The 19,799-nt window shown below is 54.2% G+C and overlaps 9 protein-coding genes and 1 non-coding gene across 10 annotated transcripts; 4 read left to right on the top strand and 6 right to left on the bottom strand.

The window, feature by feature from the left end:
• Nucleotides 1-294: 294 nt before the first annotated feature.
• M409DRAFT_63562 (uncharacterized protein) lies at nucleotides 295-2,034 on the bottom strand (the record flags this gene model as incomplete). Its single annotated transcript, XM_033815654.1, has 2 exons — nucleotides 295-303; nucleotides 1,072-2,034. 2 exons carry the CDS (start codon nucleotides 2,032-2,034, stop codon nucleotides 295-297), a joined length of 972 nt encoding a protein of 323 aa, XP_033672076.1.
• A 1,321-nt stretch (nucleotides 2,035-3,355) lies between these two features.
• On the bottom strand, nucleotides 3,356-4,962 carry M409DRAFT_63560 (uncharacterized protein; the record flags this gene model as incomplete). Its single annotated transcript, XM_033815653.1, has 3 exons — nucleotides 3,356-4,028; nucleotides 4,084-4,513; nucleotides 4,566-4,962. 3 exons carry the CDS (start codon nucleotides 4,960-4,962, stop codon nucleotides 3,356-3,358), a joined length of 1,500 nt encoding a protein of 499 aa, XP_033672075.1.
• Nucleotides 4,963-8,494: 3,532 nt separating this feature from the next.
• On the top strand, nucleotides 8,495-10,333 carry M409DRAFT_18302 (uncharacterized protein; the record flags this gene model as incomplete). The annotated part of the gene is made up of 3 exons (XM_033804443.1): nucleotides 8,495-9,324; nucleotides 9,379-9,648; nucleotides 9,712-10,333. The coding sequence occupies 3 exons, from the start codon at nucleotides 8,495-8,497 to the stop codon at nucleotides 10,331-10,333; spliced, it is 1,722 nt and encodes a 573-aa protein (XP_033672074.1).
• Nucleotides 10,334-11,148: 815 nt separating this feature from the next.
• Nucleotides 11,149-12,420, bottom strand: M409DRAFT_18301 (uncharacterized protein; the record flags this gene model as incomplete). The annotated part of the gene is made up of 1 exon (XM_033804442.1): nucleotides 11,149-12,420. One exon carries the CDS (start codon nucleotides 12,418-12,420, stop codon nucleotides 11,149-11,151), a length of 1,272 nt encoding a protein of 423 aa, XP_033672073.1.
• A 999-nt stretch (nucleotides 12,421-13,419) lies between these two features.
• Nucleotides 13,420-14,029, top strand: M409DRAFT_35827 (uncharacterized protein; the record flags this gene model as incomplete). The annotated part of the gene is made up of 2 exons (XM_033810452.1): nucleotides 13,420-13,579; nucleotides 13,641-14,029. The coding sequence occupies 2 exons, from the start codon at nucleotides 13,420-13,422 to the stop codon at nucleotides 14,027-14,029; spliced, it is 549 nt and encodes a 182-aa protein (XP_033672072.1).
• Nucleotides 14,030-14,106: 77 nt separating this feature from the next.
• On the bottom strand, nucleotides 14,107-14,667 carry M409DRAFT_63556 (uncharacterized protein; the record flags this gene model as incomplete). Its single annotated transcript, XM_033815652.1, has 1 exon — nucleotides 14,107-14,667. One exon carries the CDS (start codon nucleotides 14,665-14,667, stop codon nucleotides 14,107-14,109), a length of 561 nt encoding a protein of 186 aa, XP_033672071.1.
• Nucleotides 14,668-14,987: 320 nt separating this feature from the next.
• On the top strand, nucleotides 14,988-16,052 carry M409DRAFT_18298 (uncharacterized protein; the record flags this gene model as incomplete). Its single annotated transcript, XM_033804441.1, has 1 exon — nucleotides 14,988-16,052. The coding sequence occupies one exon, from the start codon at nucleotides 14,988-14,990 to the stop codon at nucleotides 16,050-16,052; it is 1,065 nt and encodes a 354-aa protein (XP_033672070.1).
• A 239-nt stretch (nucleotides 16,053-16,291) lies between these two features.
• On the top strand, nucleotides 16,292-16,376 carry M409DRAFT_t16. Its single transcript has one exon. It is a non-coding gene; the product is annotated as a tRNA-Glu (tRNA).
• Nucleotides 16,377-16,651: 275 nt separating this feature from the next.
• Nucleotides 16,652-17,545, bottom strand: M409DRAFT_18297 (uncharacterized protein; the record flags this gene model as incomplete). Its single annotated transcript, XM_033804440.1, has 2 exons — nucleotides 16,652-17,332; nucleotides 17,399-17,545. 2 exons carry the CDS (start codon nucleotides 17,543-17,545, stop codon nucleotides 16,652-16,654), a joined length of 828 nt encoding a protein of 275 aa, XP_033672069.1.
• Nucleotides 17,546-18,237: 692 nt separating this feature from the next.
• Nucleotides 18,238-18,537, bottom strand: M409DRAFT_35829 (uncharacterized protein; the record flags this gene model as incomplete). Its single annotated transcript, XM_033810453.1, has 1 exon — nucleotides 18,238-18,537. The coding sequence occupies one exon, from the start codon at nucleotides 18,535-18,537 to the stop codon at nucleotides 18,238-18,240; it is 300 nt and encodes a 99-aa protein (XP_033672068.1).
• Between the last annotated feature and the right edge of the window lie 1,262 nt (nucleotides 18,538-19,799).

The raw sequence follows: 19,799 nt of genomic DNA, 5'->3' as shown, positions 1-19,799 counted from the left end.
GTCAATCTCTAGAAAGAGAACGAAAGGCTGAAATAGATAAATGTATCCAAGTTCAGCTGCACCCTAAACCTGCCCGTGCCTGTGGGAAGAGCGTCAGCTCCGTTGCCCGGCGCCTTACATGTAAATGAGCAACAACAGATCGATAAAATGACAAAAGTAACGAGCTTCTAGGGCACCCTAAGAAGACCTAGTTGCGCCACGCAAACACTCCCTTTCCTTGTTCCTCACCAGATCCACTCGGACTCCTCGCCCCGTAGATATAGGGAGGCATAGCAAAGCCAGTCGCGAATCGCCTCAAACATCCTGAACGATAAAGAGGACACCGGCAACGCCGCGTGGAGGCATCGCAGGGTAGTGACGCAGCGGGAACGGCCAATGCTCCTTTCGGCACACGACCTCGTTCCAACACCTCATCCACGGTAGCGAAGTGGTAAAGGTGCTGTCGTTGGAAGAAGCTTCGCCTCGCTCCAAGTCAACCCTATAGTCAGGACTTGTGGCATGGTCCTTCTAACCAATCAGTGGTCGAGAAGTCGTATTCCAGAAAGCCGTGGGACGTATACCGTCGTCGAGGATCTTCATCAGTCTAGTAGTATGGCGGTGATACCACGCCGTTCAGGACGCTATACTCAGCCACAGGAACGACGAGCAGGCGACAGCGACGAACGCAGACACAAGTCGTCTTCAAGGATCAGGTTTTGCCGTGCCACGTAGGGCCGAGATCCCAATCGTCCAATACCAACGAGCTCCCGAAACAGGTCAAAGTCTCGAGTCTTGCATGCCGAACCAGTAGGGCACCTTTGCGAAGATGAGGTTCTCTTGTTGATCATTAGTACATATCTCACATAATCATATCCTCAAGGTCTTTCGTTGAGTATCTTGACAAAGCCCTTTCCCTCTCTCTTTTCCCCCTCGAGTCTTTTGAGCGCCGACGCAGTGAACGCAAGTAGATCTTTGACACCGAACGAAGATGGTATCATCCGCAATATCGCTTCCCAAAGGCTGAACCGAACATTAAACACTCGCTTCTTTTCCTAATCATGCACTGGCACTCGCTCTCGAATGCTTGTCCACTCTCAGCCTCTCCAGAATGCCCTTGATGCCCTCTCCCAGTCCTTTTCCTGCGTCGACCTCATCTATCAGGACCAACGCCTTCTTGGTCAGGCCCCGCAATATCCGGCGCGTGTAGCTGAAGCTCCCGCATCGCTCCATGTACCCCACGGCGTACTTCTTCACCTCGTCGTCCGTTGTCTTCTGCTTCAAGATGTTGATCAAGACCAGATTCGACGGGTCTGAACGGATGGCATGGATAATGGGAAAAGAGAATTTGCCTTCGGTGAGGTCCTCGCACAGGCCTTTGTTGTGGGTATATGTCGTGTCAGAGAGGTTGCGATAGTCGTCGAGGATTTGAAAGAGCAGGCCGATCGTATTGACAAGTGGGACGTAATCAGATTTCTCCTGAGGTTCGAGCTGATTCGAAGATCCGGCAGGATAGTTGTGAGAAGGCGATTCGGCGCACATGAGCTTGATCGCAAGTCGGAATAGACCACCGGTCTTGTTCCCGACCATTTCGAGATAGTCATCCTCCGTCGGACAGGTCAGGGTATCTCGCCAAAACAGGTCCATTCCCTGACCACGATGGAGGTTGAGCAGCTCCTCGTTGTATATTCGGATCACATCAGGATTATTAAGGGTCAGCAGTTCTTGTAGCGCGAGGAAGTAGACATAGTTGGCGCTATTGATCGTCTGCGCCGTGCCAAAGATGCTGTGCGCGACCGGAATCCCCCTTCTCAACTGAGAGTTATCCTCCACATCATCAATAAGCAGCGACGCCGTATGCAGCATCGAAACCACCCTCGTGATAACCTGCAACGACGCACTAGGCACCTGCAACCAAGCGTTGAACGCCGAAATCATCTGCGATCGAATATCCTTGCCCGGATGCGATTCCAGATAATCATACGGGCCCTTCAAAATATTCTCCTTCTCCAGATTCCAGCTCGTGGCCGTGCCGTTGATGAGATCCGACCCGATCATGGCGGGCGGCGGCGACAGCGATTCGGAGTGTTGCGAGAACCTCGTCGGCGCGGGACTGGATGTTATCCTCGATGTTCTGCTCTGGGCCATCCACTCCCGCTCGTCCACTTCAGGCAGCCGTCTCCGCTCTTCAGGCACCGATCCCAGGCTGCGATGCTTCTTGGGCGATTTCTGTTTGGGGCTGATGGTGTGGTCTCCGTTGACGACGGCGTTGCTCGAGCTCGTCCGTACGGGGATCGCGGCGGGGTTGACGTGGGACGACGAGGGGGGCGAGGAGCTGGAATTGCTTATGTTGTCGGTCGTTTGCGGCGTGTGAGTAGAAGCGGTTGTGGTTGTGGTGGCTGTTGCAGTAGTCGTAGCGGAGCTCTGCATGTCTTCTCGAAACCGGCTGAGCCTCGCATCTGACTTGGCCTTTTTGGGGCGGGTGGGCGTCGGGGTGGAGTTGCTTATGGAACCGGCTATGGCGGCGGTGGTGGTGGGATACAGCGAGTATCTCGTCCGTCTAGGCTCGACGTCGTGGGCTCGGTTTGCGCCGTTGGTATTGGTTGAGAGGTGCAGCTGGAAGCTCGGAGGGGTTTGAGTCGGCAGCATCGCTCTCACCAACACTCACGCGCTGTTGGTACCGTTCCAACCCTCTCAACGACTGCGGGTGTAGCTGTAGCTAGAGGTCGAGCAGGTGACAGTAGACATTTGACATGTGATGGTCAGAAGACACAACCGCCGCCTTCTTCCCTCTCACACGCCCAGCCCAATTCCATCACGCACCCTACGTTGCCAACGCTTTGACGACAAGAGGGAGCTTTGGGCACCAGGAAGCTACCCAAAATGTCCCAAACTCTCTGCCGCCGCTGCCTCCTTCGATTGGTTCATCGTCGACGCCACAATGGCTACGCCTGGAACATGCCTAGCCAGGCCGACTTCACGCCTGTTCCTGCAGATAACGTGGAAGCAGAGCAAAAGTGTACTGTAATGGCTGAATGACCGACTGGATCGGGACCAGCGGCGGTATAACAAAGTAGCTTCGAGCTGCGAACCAGGCACGAACGCAATCGGATATGGAGACGTGCAGGGATGTGCGAATGTCAATTGCTACACCGCATCGAGGTGTTGAGAGGATTTGACTCAAGCAAAAGGATAGTAAGTTGGAAGAGACATCTCCAATTGTATTAAGTTTATCATTCGAATCCCTGGTATCATTAAGCCCATTTCCTTCAATTGCCCAAAACGCCGTTCACCACGCCAACAAGCAAAAAGGTATCATATCTATCCACCACCATCTGTCTCTATCTTCTTCCATCTTCTCCTCATCGTCTTGTTTGATCTACTGCGGTCCCTTCCTATTATCCTCCTCATCACCCGCATACGCAAAATGCGAATACTTGCGAATCGCCGCCCCCTTGAAGTAAAACACGTACGGGATCGCACAGCACGCCAACCCAATAAACGCCAACAGCGTGCTGGCCCATTGGTAGCCGAGACGGTTGTACATCTGGTTCGTGAAGAGCACGACTCCGGCACCCCAGAGGGAGCGGATGAAGGTTTTGGCGGCGAGGGCGCTGGCTGCTTGGTGTTGGTAGGAGTCGACGAGGTAGTTGTTGGCGGAGTTGTAGAGGAAGATGAACCCGAATCCTACAAACCATCCGCCGAAGATGGATGGGCCAAACCATGGGAGGCTGGGGTACGATGTCCAGGCGAAGATGAAGAGGCCGGTGGGGATGAGCCAGCAGGAGAACATCATGGGGATCAGGCGGGCTTCGGCCGGGGGCTTGCCGTTGTGCTTCTCGACGAGCGTGAGGTAGTGCTTGTTGACCCAGGGAGAACAGGCTGCCGACATCATGACTCCCACAGCGATCGGAATGAACATCAGTCCTGTGATGGAAGCGGAGTAGCCTTTGCCTTTTTGATAGATGATCGGGTAGGCGACGAAGAACATGTAGAGAAGGCCGTAGAGGACCGACATGTAGAGGGAGATGAAGAAGACGATAGGCTCCATGCTACGGGAAACTGTTAGCAATAATTCTCGGGGCAGATAGGGGCCGGTCGACTTACAACAAAAGCTGGAAGGGCCTGATGAGGAAGACCCTCAATCGCTCGCTCAAAGGTCGCATATCAAGATCCTGTTCGGTGACGAACTTGTCCTCGTTCTGCTCCTTGCGCATCTTCTTCGCACGACTCGCCAGGATCGTTGGCGCGTAGGTCTCCGGAACGGTGAAGGTGATCAGGAACCAGCAGAATCCCGAAAGGATGAGTTGCAACCAGTAGAGCCAGCGCCAGTTGAGGTTGTCGAATGTAAATCCACCGATGAGTGGCCCAATTGCTGGACCGATGAACGGCGCTGCGCTGAAGAATGCCATGGGGACTCCTCGCTCTTCGTTCTTCCAGAGATCGGCAAGGGTGCCGCCGACGAGGGTCATGGGAGCTGAGAAGGCGATACCGTCGATGGCACGGCAGACGAGGAGGGTGCCGATGTTCTTGGCCACTGGATAATGGTCAGTGTGTAGGCTTGATAGTCCGTTCTAATCAGCACTTACCAGCACAAGGAATGATAAAGACCACTGCAATCAACAGCGTGCTGGCGTAGATCTTCCGCCTTCCAACGATCTCGCTCAATGGTGCGAATGCCATAGGCCCAACACCAAAGCCCACGACGAACAGCGTCACGGTCAACAACGACACCTCTTCACTAACACCAAACTCTCTCATCGGTCCCTCGATACCAGCTGTAACGACCGCGCTGTCGAATGCCACGGCGAAGCAAGTCAAGGCGACGATCAATGTGCAATACCATTTGTATGCTTTACTCCAGTTCTTGGGGTTCGCTCGATCTCCTGGCGTAAAGGTCACAAGTTCGTATCGCTCGCTCTTGCCGGTCTTGTTCGTCACTACGGGTTGAAGGCCGCTGGGTTGTTCGGTAACATATTCGCCCATGTTGGCTTCCGCTGTGAGGGTACGGTAGGGGAGGTTGACGATGTCGTCGAATTCGCCATTGTTGCTGTGTACGCGCTCTGGCCTTGTCCGTTCCTTCTCGTCCTCTATCGACATTCGACTGCTTGATTCTGAGGATTCGACCATGTTGTCAATCGTTGCTACCTGTTTCTCCCTGCGACGCCGAAGTAGAGGAGTGCTGTATTGGTATGCTGTTGTCAAAGGAAAAGCTAAAAAGCACCTACCTCCCTGGCACTATTCTCTTATATATGAATCAAAGATAGACCGCATGGAATGATTCTGTCACTGAACAGTCAGCCGCGTTGTTACCGCGATGAGCCGCTTGATATCTGCGGAAGAGAATCAAAGAAACATTCTCTTAAAGGTCTTGGCGATGCAGCCGAGCAATGGCCGAACTCCGTGACGTTGCCGTTCTCGAGACCGGGGGTAGAGAAAAGTGAAGCCACAAAATAAGCTGTCGGCTGCGAACTAGGCGTCCGAGAACGGTTCGTTGAGATCTTCCGCACTTGCTTGCCGTCAACATGTGATCCGATCTCAGCTGGTGGCGCTGTCGCGGAGCGCGACGTGCTGGCCGATAGAGCGAGGCAAGCATAAAACGCCCTTATGCCCTGCGCTTATGAACAAAACATCATCGGTTTATCGATTCTTTGAGAGCCACATGCTCATACTGGGTAGTGCAACCACATCAATGGCTTGAACCCTTGGTAGCCTATTTTCGTAGCGGGCGTTTCTTGTCCTACAGCATGGTTGATGATCAAGATCTCGTGCATCGTTACAGCCAGAGCTTGCCGTGACCGGGCCCGTTCCACAAACGAGCCGCGAGATGTCCAGGAAGGCTTGCGGGATCATGTCTTTGCGGAGAGTGTTTTGGTTTGGTGCAATCAGTGGCTGATAGCTGTGATATCATTCTCCTGGATGATATGTCAGTGCCTTGTGATTACGTGCTTGTCGTCGTTCTTCGGTCGTAGCAGGTAGCTGGGTAGCCAGATGAATGTGTTCAAGCACGTTCACTCGAAGGTCAGACACTCGTCGAGGCGTGTTGATATGCGATTGCGTGTCTGCGAGTTGAGGTCTGCATTGTCAGTCTTTGACTATACCTACAAGGCCATTCAGGCACTATCTTCCACCACAGAATGTGCAGTCTGCAATGTCGCCAAGCACGCCTGTTGAAAATTGTCGCCTTCGCAGACTGTGAGCGGAGGCGAAGAATTTCTGCTTCGGTGAGTGAACGACCGGTGATCAAACCGAGGCGATCCAAACCAGGCAACTTGTTCTCGATGTCGACTGTCGGCAACATGTTCGTGCTGCGCCTCGATACAAGACCATACTGACTCGACATGAAACGAAGGAGATGTTTCAACATGTCGAACTCTCACGATCATGCGGAATGCTGACGGTCGACGGGGATCGAGGTCGAGGTCGCGACTTCTTCCCGTCCAGCGGGGCCAAAGCTCACGCATTGCGCCTTCTGTTCTGCAGGGACACCGCGATCAACATCACTCGCAACACTCCGGCTTCCTCAAGAGGTCTCGTGTGTCGCCGTGAACGGATGTGATCTGGACAGGGCGCATCTCAGCGGCGTCGAGAATTCTCACGCTGCAGAACCAGGGTTCCCCGTCGAGCCCAATGACTCGAGAAATCTCACCGCGATGTTTGCCAGCCACGAATGAGACGAGTCGAGTTCTCGGGCAAGTCGCATCTCGTGTGTCCTCACGCGCCAGATTGCAACGGGTTGCCAATGCGTCGTTCGCATCCGGGATGATCAGCTCTCACTTTGGGCGAACAACCAGAGAGGCTGGAATCGATGACCGGGCATCGCGGCAAAAATCTCTGCGCTTGCTGCGGTTCTGCCAGGTTTCTGGGAAATACGCTGGTCAGTGTGAGAGATAGTGTGCGTCGTAATGACAGGCTTCCCAGCTCATATCGCTAACAACTCGCCAGGCTGGAGCCCGACGGTGCTGCACATGAGATCGATATCACGTGCGGTCTCTTCTCTCGCCTACGAGAACACACACATATCTCTGCGTGCAAAACCTGCTTCCCGTGCGGCCTTCGAGAAAGCGAGTCGCTGCGAGTGGTCGCCCAGAGTTCCGTCATTGCATGCGCCTGCACGACTCGCAGGAGGAGCTTGACGTGGCAGCACAAAGGCCGAGGATGAGACGAAGCGTGCCATCTGCGCAGCGAATCCGCGATGCTCAGGCCCCTGCTCGTCACAACGCTATCGCTGGCCGCTGCAGCGTCTCCTTTCCATCACACGAGTCACGTCAGCGCAAATCCGCCTTTGCTCGGCGGGGGTTCAGCCGGCTGCACGTCCCCTCTGCCCGTCCAGCGTTTCCATATCAAGTGGACCGCCCGCCTCTGCTCGCGCCTCTTCCTCCTGCAACCCTTCTGGTGTCTTCCTGCCCAACGTTATACCCACCGACCCAGAGATATCGTCGACTTTTCTTAAGACTGCTACACCAACCACTCTCCACCTGTTTGCACATCGGTTTGCCCATCATACACTTCTTGGAATCGACCCATCTTCAGAGGCTCTACCTGCAGCCTGGATTCACAGGAACTATTCTCCAGGATGACATATCGCGCCAGCGACGAACACTTGGCCGCCAGGTACTTTTCACTCCTAGTTCCATTTTACCTCAGACTGCACTTGCGCTTCGCATTGCATGATGTACTCGAGCCGATGCTTGAGAGTTTGATGTATTTTCCTATTGTTCTGCACATCCACCAGCTACGGACGGATCTCAACCCATTGAGCAATGGACCACCACCGGAGTCTGTTTGGAGAATCCATGGATGACAACCAATTTTGGCAACGCTTTGGATTGTCCTGTCTCGCTGGTCTTGGCCACTCGGACGCTGACTTGACATTCACCGACTCAAAAGGAGTCAGATGTGGTCTTGTCGCTGTCCAAATACTTGTAGATCTACCAGACTTTCATCGCCTGCCACGGGGCTCCCGCTTGTTGGAAATGGATCCAGACCAGACTCTACACTATGGCGACCGCCAAGGACAACCAATTCCCTGAATGGATTAGTGTCTACTGATACCACTGCCATGGAATGTTCACGCCACACCATCTTCCAAGGACATCCAGCTCATCTCGACCTCGTGGAGCACACAGGACCAGCGAGTGTCGACGTTTCCGGTTCTTGCCATTCAGTCCCCTGGCTAGGCCTTCTGAGGACACCACCTCTACCGGTCTCGTAGCTTTCTTTTTGTTATTCAGCATTTGTTAACTGCCATACGTGGAAGAGCGAACACTGACTTGTCTTGTGCACCAGCGAGGACCATTCTCCATACTCCCCACCTGGATCGGTCTTGTTCTCCCAACCCGCTGCTGTGGATAACTGGTGCCATTCAATCCCATTTGGACAGCCCTTGACACCTTCGGATACTGCCTCGGAGTGTGCCCTGTCTGACTGCCCGGATATGCACGGCCAACATTGGAGTCAGTCCACATTACCAGAGGAGTCTTGGTCAGTAGTACCTGCACCGGAACACAGCACGACGATGCAGCCCTCAGGCAATGACTGGCCCAGTCAGGGTGTACCTGTTACCTCTCAGGATTTGCAAGCCTTGGATGCATCCTGGTTGAATGTTTCCCAAGGACCTGTAGACATGGGCTTGTCGCCGTCTCTGAGTCATGAGAGCCAGAGTACGCGCCCGCTCACTTTGCTATCAGAGCCCGATCTTCCATTGTTGCCCCCAGGATTGGACCTTTCCTTCATCAGCGAGCCAAGCTGGGACCCCTCCGCGCCTGTGATGTACTCTAGCCCCCAGGCTCCACAAGGATGTGCACCCAATGCCATGGCCTCTCCCCAAAACATGCCAGGTGGACTTGCCATGGGACCTGCCAACCAAGGCTTTCACGGACCACAGCCTGAGATGTATGGTCCACAACAGCCCGTGTATTACTTCCAAGGTGCGCAGGCCCCTGGTCCAAGGCGGACAGTATCAGACCCATCTTTGATCCAGAGGAGGCCCATCATGCCACGGACTGAGGAGTTTGCCATCCAAGGTCCACCAGCCCACGGCCAATACCATATGCATCAGCATCAAACTTCCGGTGCTGGCTACGCAGAACCTGCTACTGTAAGTACTGCTCAAGGCTCGAGGGAAGATACCATGGCCCAATCAAGCGTGCCCATGCAAGGGTCCGGATACGCGCCACAGCAACCCAGGGCCAACGCTCCAGTCCGTCAGGTTCCCACTCCACGTTCGGACACTGCCCCTCCAAGCCGGTCTTCCACTGCCGCATACGGACCTGAACATGGCCATGAGGACTTTACCAGGTACATCCGCTATGACCAGGATGAGAAACCAGTCCATTCAGCAGAGAGGTCAGATTGTGCAAGTATACATATACCGAGGCGTGACACTGACGCTGCGCCTAGCTTTAATCCTGGATATGGACATATGGCCTTGCAACCCTACCCTGTTGTTCCTGGAGAGATCAAAGCAGGATTGGCAACTCCACCTCAGGATGGCTCCGCTCAGTACCAGACTGCCTCTGCTCCTGCCAGTATGTCCGGTGAAGATGAAGGCCGCCACAGGAACCACCCACTCTACAGCGAAGGCCCGCATGCTGATGGATTGTATCACTGCCCATTCAAGAGTGACCCCAGCTGCCAACACAAGCCCACGAAGCTCAAGTGCAACTATGAGTATGACCCAATTCCGTTCCATATCCAAAGTTGCCGAACACGATACTAACGCATTCGACACAGCAAGTTCATTGACTCCCACCTGAAGCCATTCCGCTGCAAGGTTGACGCCTGCTCCAAGCAGGAATTCTCATCCACTGCCTGCCTCCTCAGGCACGAAAGAGAGGCTCATGGCATGCATGGACATGGTGACCGCCCACACCTCTGCTTCTACCCCGGCTGTGAACGTGGCATTCCCGGCAACGGATTCCCAAGGAGGTACAACCTCTTTGACCACATGAAGCGGGTGCATGACCACAAGGAGGACCCAGCATCCAGCCTCGCTGCCGCGGAGGCTCAAGGACCTCGCAAGACTGCCGGCCGCAAGCGCAAGTCGCCTTCGTCGGTGAGTGAGGAGCCAGCTGCACAGCGGCAAAAGACCCAGCACGTGCAGCCTCCCTCGCCACCTACTTTGGCCATGCCCCCAGCCGGATATGAGCAGCCCATGCCCGGATATGCTCCAGAGGTCAGCCGACGAAACCAGAACAGGCAGAGGATCCTTTACTCCCAATGGGCCAACCAGAGAGAGCTGCTTGAGTTCCAGATGAGTTCCGTTCGGAGTCCAGATGATGAAGCCGGACTTGCTAGCATCAGCCAGAACATTGAGGAGCTTCGTCGTCTTTCCCACCAGGCTAGGCACGGCTGAACAACTACCTGTGGTCAGCGATGTATTAGGTAGGTCGATGCAAAGGCCGTCACGACGAGGAGCGTATACTTACGGTGTTAGCATTCTGACCTGGATTTGGATCTTACCTTCAAACATCATGGACCTTGATGGCCATCTGCCGCCGTATGTCTCACAAGGCTCTGGAGCCCTATCATCTCCAATTGGACCATGAAGGACCACTCCCCATTCGTGCCATGGAGATATTCCCGCCTGTGGATATGAGCCGGCTCAATTCTAACAAACATCCGAGGACTTCCATTTCCTGTGAGAGGTAGCTGGCATACCGCCCTTGGAGCTTTCACACCATCCAGAGGATGATGAACTTGCCCAGGACAACTCTGCAGGCCTCCTTCAAACCTGAGTGTACCGCCCCTTGGACCTGATAATTGGCTTCCGCCTTGAGGAGCAGTGCCACTGCCGGAGCAAATTGGAGCCAGTGTGGACATTGAGCGCCTACCCAGGCACTGTGGATCGCCCATCATGTGGACGTGAGGAGAATTGTTGCTCGATGATGTATTGCTTGCTTGCTGAGCTTGACGCCAGCAGCGCTTGTTTCGATTGAATGTAGATTGTGAGAAAGAGTGAAAGGGAAAAGAAAAGAAAAGGAGTTGTGGGAAGTGAAGTGGCGTTGGTAGTGATTTCGAAAAATGTTTATCTGCTTGTTCATTCAATCGGTGCCTGTGATCTCCTCAACATCCCTCGATCGCGTATCTGGTATCGTCGCTCGCTCGCTAACAAAACAACACCTCCCTGAAACCAACCCAGCCATCACTACATACCCCTATCGACGGCTTTCAATAAATCAATTTAAACACAAAAAACCACACATACACCAACGGCGTCACCAACACCGTCAACATCGGCCCCAACTCCCCCTCCACCGCCGTGATGATATACCTCTCAATCGAACTCCTCGGCGCATTCTCCGTCAGGAACATCAAGCTTAGCATTTTGTACGTCATTTCTTGGGTGGCTTTGGCGCGGGTGAACATGTCTCGTTCGAAGGTGAGGATTTGCTCGTCGAGGTGGTTCTTCTCTGTTGTGGGGGATGGGGAAGAGGAAGAGGCGCGGATGATGGCTTCGGAGAGACGCATGCTGTCTTCGAAGGCGAGGTTGACGCCTTCGCCCGCGAAGGGCGTCATGAGGTGCGCGGCGTCGCCGATGAGGGTGAGGCCTTTGACATGCGAGAAGCAGTTGCCCACCGGGAGCATGTAGAGATCTCGCGGGATGAAGGAGGAGTCCTCTGCGGCTTCGATCAGGGCGAGGAGGCGAGGGTCCCAGGTTGCGTAGGCTCTCCTCGCGGCGGCTTTGACCTGCGCGCCGTCGTGGACGTCGTAGGTGGATTGCCAGTCGGGGGCGTGGACGGACCAGGTGGAGATGTTGAGGCTGCCGTCGCCTTGTTGTTGGCCGGCGAGGGATTTGCCGTCGCTGAAGGCGAAGACGCTGCCGCGGTTGATGAGGCTGTGGAGGTCCGGGTAGCGTTCCAGGGCGTTGGGGATGTTGGCGGTGTGGCCTGCTATGCCGCTGTAGAAGGGTTTGTCGGGCGTTAGGAGGGGGCGGACTTTGGACCAGGCGCCGTCGGCTCCTACGATCAGGTCGAAGGAGGATTGGGAGGTGCCGTCTGCGAAGTGGAGGGTGAGGGTGTCGCGGTCGATGTGGGTGAGTTTTTTGCTCCACTCGACGGTTCCTTTGGGGAGGCTGTTGAAGAGGAGTTCGCGGAGTTTGGGTCTGTCGATTTCAGGACGGCCAGTTGTAAGTTTCTGTCTCGATGTGTTGCCTCCGGATTGTTTGACATAGCAGAGGAGGTTCTTATCGCAGAGCTTCAGCGCCTCGCCGTCGTAGCGGGCGTGTTTGAGGAATTCGTCGAAGAGGCCCGCCTTCTTGAGAGCTGCTTGGCCGGTCTTGTCGTGCAGGTCGAGGGAACCTCCTTGTGAGCGGAAGTTGAGGCTTGCTTCGCCTTCGAAGATTGTGACGGAGATGTTGTGGTTGTCGGGGGAGTTGGTGAGGAGGCGGGCGAGCATGCAGCCTGCTGGACCGGCGCCTATTATCGCGATCTTGAGAGCCATGTTGTGGTCGTTTGAGTGGACTTGGAAAGGGACTGAGTTGCAGACGAATGTCGTGATGATAGTCTTATCGTTCAGCTGAATTGGTATCCTCAACCTTCGCGCGGGTTAACAAGCAGTCGAGGCGATATAAGGTCAACTGGACCAGGCTAGCACAGGATACAACCGCTGCTGTCGTCGCCGTCCTCACCGTGTCGTCGGCTCTAACAATACCCTACCGATCGTGTGGGCGCAACGCAGGGTTGTCTTTCAGCCCATGTTTACGGCCGGTTCGTAACCGAGCGGCCGACTCGCTCTCCATGCCCGATAGAGATGGTCGTGAAACCTTGCCAGGCAAAGACATGTGAATCGTCTTCCAGCCTGTGTCTACGAGCAAAGGAGCCTCCCTTCATTATATCGGGAAAGATGGCGAGCAGAGACGGAGGTCAGCCGATGGACAATGGTGAAGACTCAAGATGACTGCGGTGTCTCCTTCGACTCGCATGATGAAGGAGCGCCGTTCTCGGGTCGGCCTGGGCAACTGCTTCCGAGTGTCTGTTTGAATTGAAAAGGCTGCTCCTTCCTCTCATACTGTACCTCTTCGATGGAATCGCAAGGCTGCTGTGGCAAAGACAGCGATTCCGCAAAACGAGGTGAGGTATTGTCATTCGGATGGTTGCACAAGTGAAGACTCGGGTGATTGTGCTCGAGCTTGCATCCCGGCCGGAGCTCGGCGTATCCGTCGATGGTGGGAGGTGGCTAATCGCCTCAGAGATGGTACCATCGCGGTGGCCATCTTGATTTGTGATGGGAGACTCTTGAGCCTGCCTAGTCGACTCGCCCAAGTCAGCCAGCCCGCCGTCGTAAGCGAAACACATGCTGGTCCCTCGCATTGCCCCGACTGTAGCCTCTTGTGCCGCCCGAACCCGAGGCCCAGCAGTATCTGCTACTCATATCAGAATCTCGTCCGCCCGCTTAGTTTCTGCTGTATACATCAACCAGCCACATACGAGATCTGCAAGTATGGCGTCCGCTACCACGTTCTACGACTTCAAGCCAAAGGACAAGAAGGGCAATGAGTACCCTCTCACCGACCTGAAGGGCAAGGTCGTGCTCGTCGTCAACACTGCTTCCAAGTGTGGCTTCACGCCACAGTTCGAAGGCCTTGAGAAGCTCTACAAAGGTGTGCCAAACCTACCGCACATCAGTATAACCTGACAGCTCACTGACGAGACTGTTTACAGACCTCAAGCCCTCCCACCCCGACTTCGAAATCATCGGCTTCCCATGCAACCAGTTCGGCAACCAAGACCCCGGCAGCAACGATGACATCCAGAGCTTCTGCCAGCTCAACTACGGCGTCACCTTCCCAGTCCTCGGCAAGACGGACGTCAACGGCGACAAAGCCGAGCCTGTGTGGGAGTGGATGAAAGAGCAGAAGCCAGGCATCATGGGCCTCAAGAGGATCAAGTGGAACTTTGAGAAGTTTCTCGTCGGAAGAGATGGCAAGGTCAAGCAGCGATGGGCCAGCACCAGCGCTCCGGATAAGCTCAAGGCTGCTATCGAGGCCGAGTTGAAGGCTTCGCCTGGCGCTACAGCAACCTCTGCTGAGAAGCCTACCCCGACTGCTTGATCGAAGAGAGAGTAAGGAAGGATGACAGCGCGCGGTAATGGCTTGGAGTTGTTCGAAGAGATGAGAAAAAGATACCCTCAATCCATATCTACTTTGTACTTCTCACGCATCTCTCCCACGTCCAGCGCGACCAGAAACCTCGACACCGTGTTATATGCCGCCACAGTCGCCGTGATCTCCACCACTTCCCTCTCATTGAAGAAACTCTTCAGCTTCGCAAATACCGCATCCCTCACTATGACTCCCAAAGTCATCGCATTCGTATACTCAAACACCGCCAAGTGCTTCTCATCCAGCCCACTGCCATCCCACTTTGGATCCATAATCTTATTGATAACCTCCTGCGGCAGTACATTCGCCTTCTCTAGAATCGGCCGATGAGCATCCCACTCGTACCATGCCTGGTTCACGGAAGCCACTCGGCAGATTGCGAGCTCGCGGATGGAGTCTGAGAGGGTGGTCTGGGTTCGAATCGATTTCAGGAACGAGTTCCAGCCGTCGGCGACGGGAGGGGCGTGCAGGAGTGCTTTGTCGAGGGCGATGAGTTTGCCGCCTCGTCGCTCTTTTACGCGGTCGACTACCGCTTGGTCTTCTGCGTTGGACATTTTGGGGTCATCGTCGACGTAGGGGAGACGCATTTTGGTGGGGTTGGTTGTGAAGAGTGGTCGTCGAGTGAGGAGATTTGGTATTGATGTTCTGCTAGGGACTCGGAAGATAGTACAATACCCTCTAAACATGCCCAATGGCTGTATATATAGCCGCTATTCAAGTTGGTATATCCTCGTCTTGTCTCCTCCCACCACCACCACGGATCCGAGGGGCGGATCCTCCAACCCCACCTGCGACTTCGCTGTCCACGGAATTCGTCCCGCTGGACAGCAGTCTCCAACAACATCCGATCAACCTCCTGACGACTATGGCCATCGACTCTACAGGACCGTGAAAATGCCGATTCTCAATGGCGAGAGGAAACAAGAAACCTGCAGCTACAAAGGCCAAGCCGCAGAAACAATCAAGACCCAATACTTCCAAGGAGATTGAAAACTCGGACTCGACCCAATCCGTGCCATTGGCATTGCAGCAGAAATGTCTCGATATCTTCCAGCGCGCCTTGAAACCTGGCGAGGATGATACGAAGGTCTTGCAGGAGGTCAAGGGGCATTTGTACAATCGCGACTTTGCCGCTGCCTTTGGACAGGATGATTATCTGCGGGTCTATGCTTCGAGATGGAGTCCTAGTCGAGCGCTTGGGTATCTGCAGGTCTTGATCGATGTACAAGATGTGCTCTTTCAGGGCTCGCAGGCTTCTGTCGATTCCGAAGACCAAGCATACAAAACCGTATGTCTTGGCGGCGGTGCTGGTGCTGAAGTCGTAGCTTTGGCAGCCTGGATTCATCGACAAGACGACGATTCGGACGTATCTCCTCTGAAGAGTCTACAAGCCGACTTCGTGGACATTGCTGCTTGGCAAAACGTCGTCAGTTCCCTCCACGAGGCTGTGACCACGCCTCAAGAGCTCTCAAAGTATGCTTCAGCGGCCGCACGAGAAGCCAACATCGCCATGGTACCTGGCAATGCCTATTCAGCAAAATTCGATCAGATCGATGTCCTCGCACTGGATCTGTCGAATTGGCAAGAACGACTGAACCAGGTCGATCTCGTTACGTTGATGTTCACCCTCAACGAGCTCTACTCCACCTCCATGGCCAAGACGCAGAAAATGCTGGCTCATATCACCGACTGCTTAGCCCCTGGCGCACATTTGCTCGTCGTGGATAGTCCTGGCAGCTACTCCACCGTCTCGATCAATGGAGCAGAAAAGAGATACCCCATGCACTGGCTTCTGGACTTCACTTTGATTGGATCGCAGCAGAGCCGCGAGGATGGGGATGTACCTGCGAAGTGGGAGAAGCTGGTGTCGGACGAGTCGAAGTGGTTCCGTCTCCTTCAAGGTCTAAGATATGCGATTGAACTGGAGAATATGAGGTATCAGATCCATCTTTATCGAAGGCTTCCGGATTGAGTGGCCGGATGGGACGGAGCCTTGGAGACGCCTACGATCCAAACTGATGCGAATTGGAGATATTGAACAAACGCCTCCGTCATGCCCACCTTCCACTCGTGATAAACACCCGCTTCCAAGGCTGTGGCTCATCGGGCTCGTGCATCGGCTGCTGGCATATGACTACGGCCGTCTTTGACTCACCGCTGACCACCCATGGACCTTTATTAGCAAATCAGATCTTGCACCCTTCAACAAAATCCTTTATAGTCCAGTGGTCTAGGATATCAGGTTTTCAATAGCGAAAGGCCCCTGAAGACCCGGGTTCAAATCCCGGTAAAGGAACTTTTTTTTTTTGTCAAGCTCAACGACCTTTGGTGCCCGGTGACCTTTTTTGGTGAGCAAAGTGAGATGCTGCTCATCTGCCAGAGGTGCTTCATACTACAAAGTATCTCGAAAATACGGTCAACGTGGTTCCCACGAATTTGGGTTGATTCGGCGGATCGAAACGCTTTTTGTGGTCTTCGAACGAACGCCTGCATGAAGATAGATATCTTATTACTTCGACACTCTACCTGCCCCAGGGGACAACCACACGAGCCGCATCCTCATCTCAAGACCTACGACATCCTCCTCACACTAAACTCCATCCACGTCAACGTCGACTCACCTGCCTTATTCCTCAGCTCATCCACGATCTGCTCAAACCCATCCACCCGAAACCTCGCTCCAACCTCCTCGCCCACCTCATCCCAAAACCTCTGCAAAGACGCCATATCATGCCGATACGCCGTCCCTTGATTCGTCCAGCGACTCTGCTCCCCAGGCTTCTGATTCCCCAGCTGCCGTCCAACGACCAAACTTCCCTCCTTCGGCTTCAATAACTTCACGACGCGCAGCGAGGCCTTCTTCTGCATATCCCAATTAAAGAGATGGAAAAACGCATTCGCGGAGATGATATCCACCGTCCCGTTCAACTCCCCCAACGCACTGCTCTCGTCGAAAACATCCCCCGCGAAGAACTTCGTCTGCAGTTTTCCCTTATCTTGAAAGAGCTCATACCCCAAGTCGATGAAATCCGGGAGGAGGTCGGAGCCGTAGCAATTCGCACTGTCCACGCCATCCACCACGAGCCGACGAATGTCCTGCCCAAACGCACATCCGAGATCGAGGAATTTCTCCTCCCCGGTCTGGAGGCGTTGCACGATTTCCGGGTAGAGCGCGTGTTGGGCGGTCGTGGGTGAGAGGAATTGCCCTTGTCCTACGCAGGGGTAGGGGTGGATGGCCCAGGCTTTGTCTCTCTATACACGTTCTTGTCAGTCTGAAAAGCCATGGGCTGTGTGAGAAGGGGGATGTGGGTTACATACCACGGCATTGATATGAGACAGGACCTGATCTGGCGGAATACCGCTGTATTTCTCCAAGATTTCTCGAAAGCTCTGGTTGATGTCGAGGTCGGGTTTGTACCAGCGGCTCATTTTACCGGATTGGATGTCTTGTTCGGTGGCGGCCATTGTTTGTGGTGATTCAATTCGATTCAGTTTTTTGGGGGGTCTTGAGAAGGAAGACGACGAAAGGGATGTTTTGTCGTCAGGCAGATACGGACGACTATACTCAAAAGAGAAGAACGAACGAGCTCTTCAAACCGGGAGGAAAGTCACCGACGACAGTAGTCCAGCTGTCTATGTAGGTGTTTGATGTCTTGAATAGGTAGCAAGAAGGGCTATTTTCCGCTCAGCCCATATGCCCTTCTTGCAGACACTAAATCCTTCAACCCGTTCTTCTTGCTCTGTGCCGACGTGCCGTAGGCGAACGGCTACTTTCATGTTCCGACTTCCTTTTCGACGAGGTCGTTTCAGCTGGCTTGCTTGCAGCAAATGCGAGTTCAGCACACCTGCTTGCAGCTAGTAGCTCGCTTTCGCGGAGGGTGTTTTGTCGCTATACTTGGCACGTCGGGGGTAGAGCTTAAGACTGGGCACTTGGGAGGTAAAACGAGAGGAGACTGTGTTTGGACTTGTTGGAATGCATAGTGAGTTTCCATCCGCTTCCCTACATCCTAGTTGGACAGTCCATTGCAACAGCGGTTGTCAGTGGAACGCCTTTTTGTACACCATATACATGCCCGTTCATTCGAAAAGCGCCTTCTTGCGCCGTTTGCAACCCATTCAGAAGCAATGAAACATCAATCCTTCTTCTTCGACGCACATCAAACCTTCACGGTCTGCCCCAGCTTGAGAGCAAGCTTGTGCAGATCCTTGTACGTCTCCAACCACTCCTCGCTGCCCTCCTTCTTCTCGTCCTTCTTTCCGCCAACATTCGGTGTCAACATGACTACACTCGTTGGTCTCTTGGTGCTTCCTGCTGCGCCCAGTTCTGCGCGTGATGGAACGTAGATGTAAGGGATATTGTGGTCCTCGCAAAGTACGGGGATGTGGCTGATGACGTCCATTGGGGAGATGTCGGCGGCAAGGATGATGATTCCGGGTGGAAGGGTGTTTGGGCTCATTGTGGCAGGTGTTGCAGGGGGTGATTTGCGGATGGACTTGACGCATTCTTTCACGCCGCGTTTGAGGGATTTGGCCTTGGCAGCTACACAATTCGATATCAGTAGGCACTCGTGATAAGGCGTTTTAGGAGAGCGTGTAGTACATACCTTTCTTGACGGCCTTGAGCACCTTCTTCTGCGCCTTGTCGTCTGCCAGAGGATTCGCGAAAGGCACAAGAGCAGCCAATGGAACCGCAATCACGGCCTTCTCGTCCTTCTTGTCCTCTGCCTCCTCAATCTTCACGAGAGACTGTCCATCAACATCCATGACCGACTCGTCATTATCGGCTGCCTCCGACTTGCGCTTCTTTTTCTTCTCCTTCTTGGGCGTCACGGCCTCGACATCCTCCACTTCTTCGAGTTTGCGCTTCTTGTCCTTCTTTTCCTTCTTGGCGGCGATCTCCGCCTCGGTCTTGTCTTTGGCCATTGTGGGTGTGGGGTGTGGAAGGCAGCGTTGAATCGAGTGGTGTGTGCGAAAAGATGGAGTTTGGAGCTCTGAACTTTTGGGACGAATTTCGAGCTCGGGAGGAGCCGCCGCTTGTGAGTGTGTGCCTGAGGTATCCAGGGGGGGAGGAGCGAAAGCCCAGGTCGACGTTCTTGCGCCGACGTCCTCGGCACAACACCTTTGAATCAATCGTTTCTTCAAGGAGTGAATAGTCCATTCGGCTCATCTACATGGACTAGCACGGTTCAATACCATTGGAGACCGCCAGCGAAGAGGCATTCCTTGATGCAAGCCTGGAACAGGAAGAAGAACATGCGCCTGAGTATTGGCGTGGACACGGGCATGCCCACAGGACACTGCACCGCCGTCTTGACCATATCAACGTCGAAGCGGCCCGTCTTGCATCCGACCCAGTATGCACTCGTTTGAACCATCGTCTAAGCTAGCAAACATTCCGCCTCTAGTCTGGCTGACTGGATCCCTCGCATCTGACTCTGGTTCCTTAATAGAGCGATGAAAGTCTATCCCGAGCACTTTCAAGACTCTCTATTACGTCCTCTTCAGCGCTGTGAGGACCCCCAACATGGTCGGCGGCGACGTTTCAGGATCCAGTCGACGATGTGCCGAGTGCAAGCGAAAACGGAAGAGGGTCAGTCACAGCTACGACAACACTACTGTGATCTCGGATCATGACTGACTGACCTTGGCAGTGCGACCTCACTGAGCCTGCGTGCTTGAGGTGTGTACGCAGCGGCCTTAGGTGCAGCGGTCCCAATCG

This window comes from Zasmidium cellare (assembly GCF_010093935.1).
Source record: "Zasmidium cellare ATCC 36951 unplaced genomic scaffold M409scaffold_5, whole genome shotgun sequence".
NCBI lineage: Eukaryota > Fungi > Ascomycota > Dothideomycetes > Mycosphaerellales > Mycosphaerellaceae > Zasmidium > Zasmidium cellare.
Note: the sequence above shows the minus strand (reverse complement) of the source record. Positions and strands in the feature narration are given on the sequence as shown.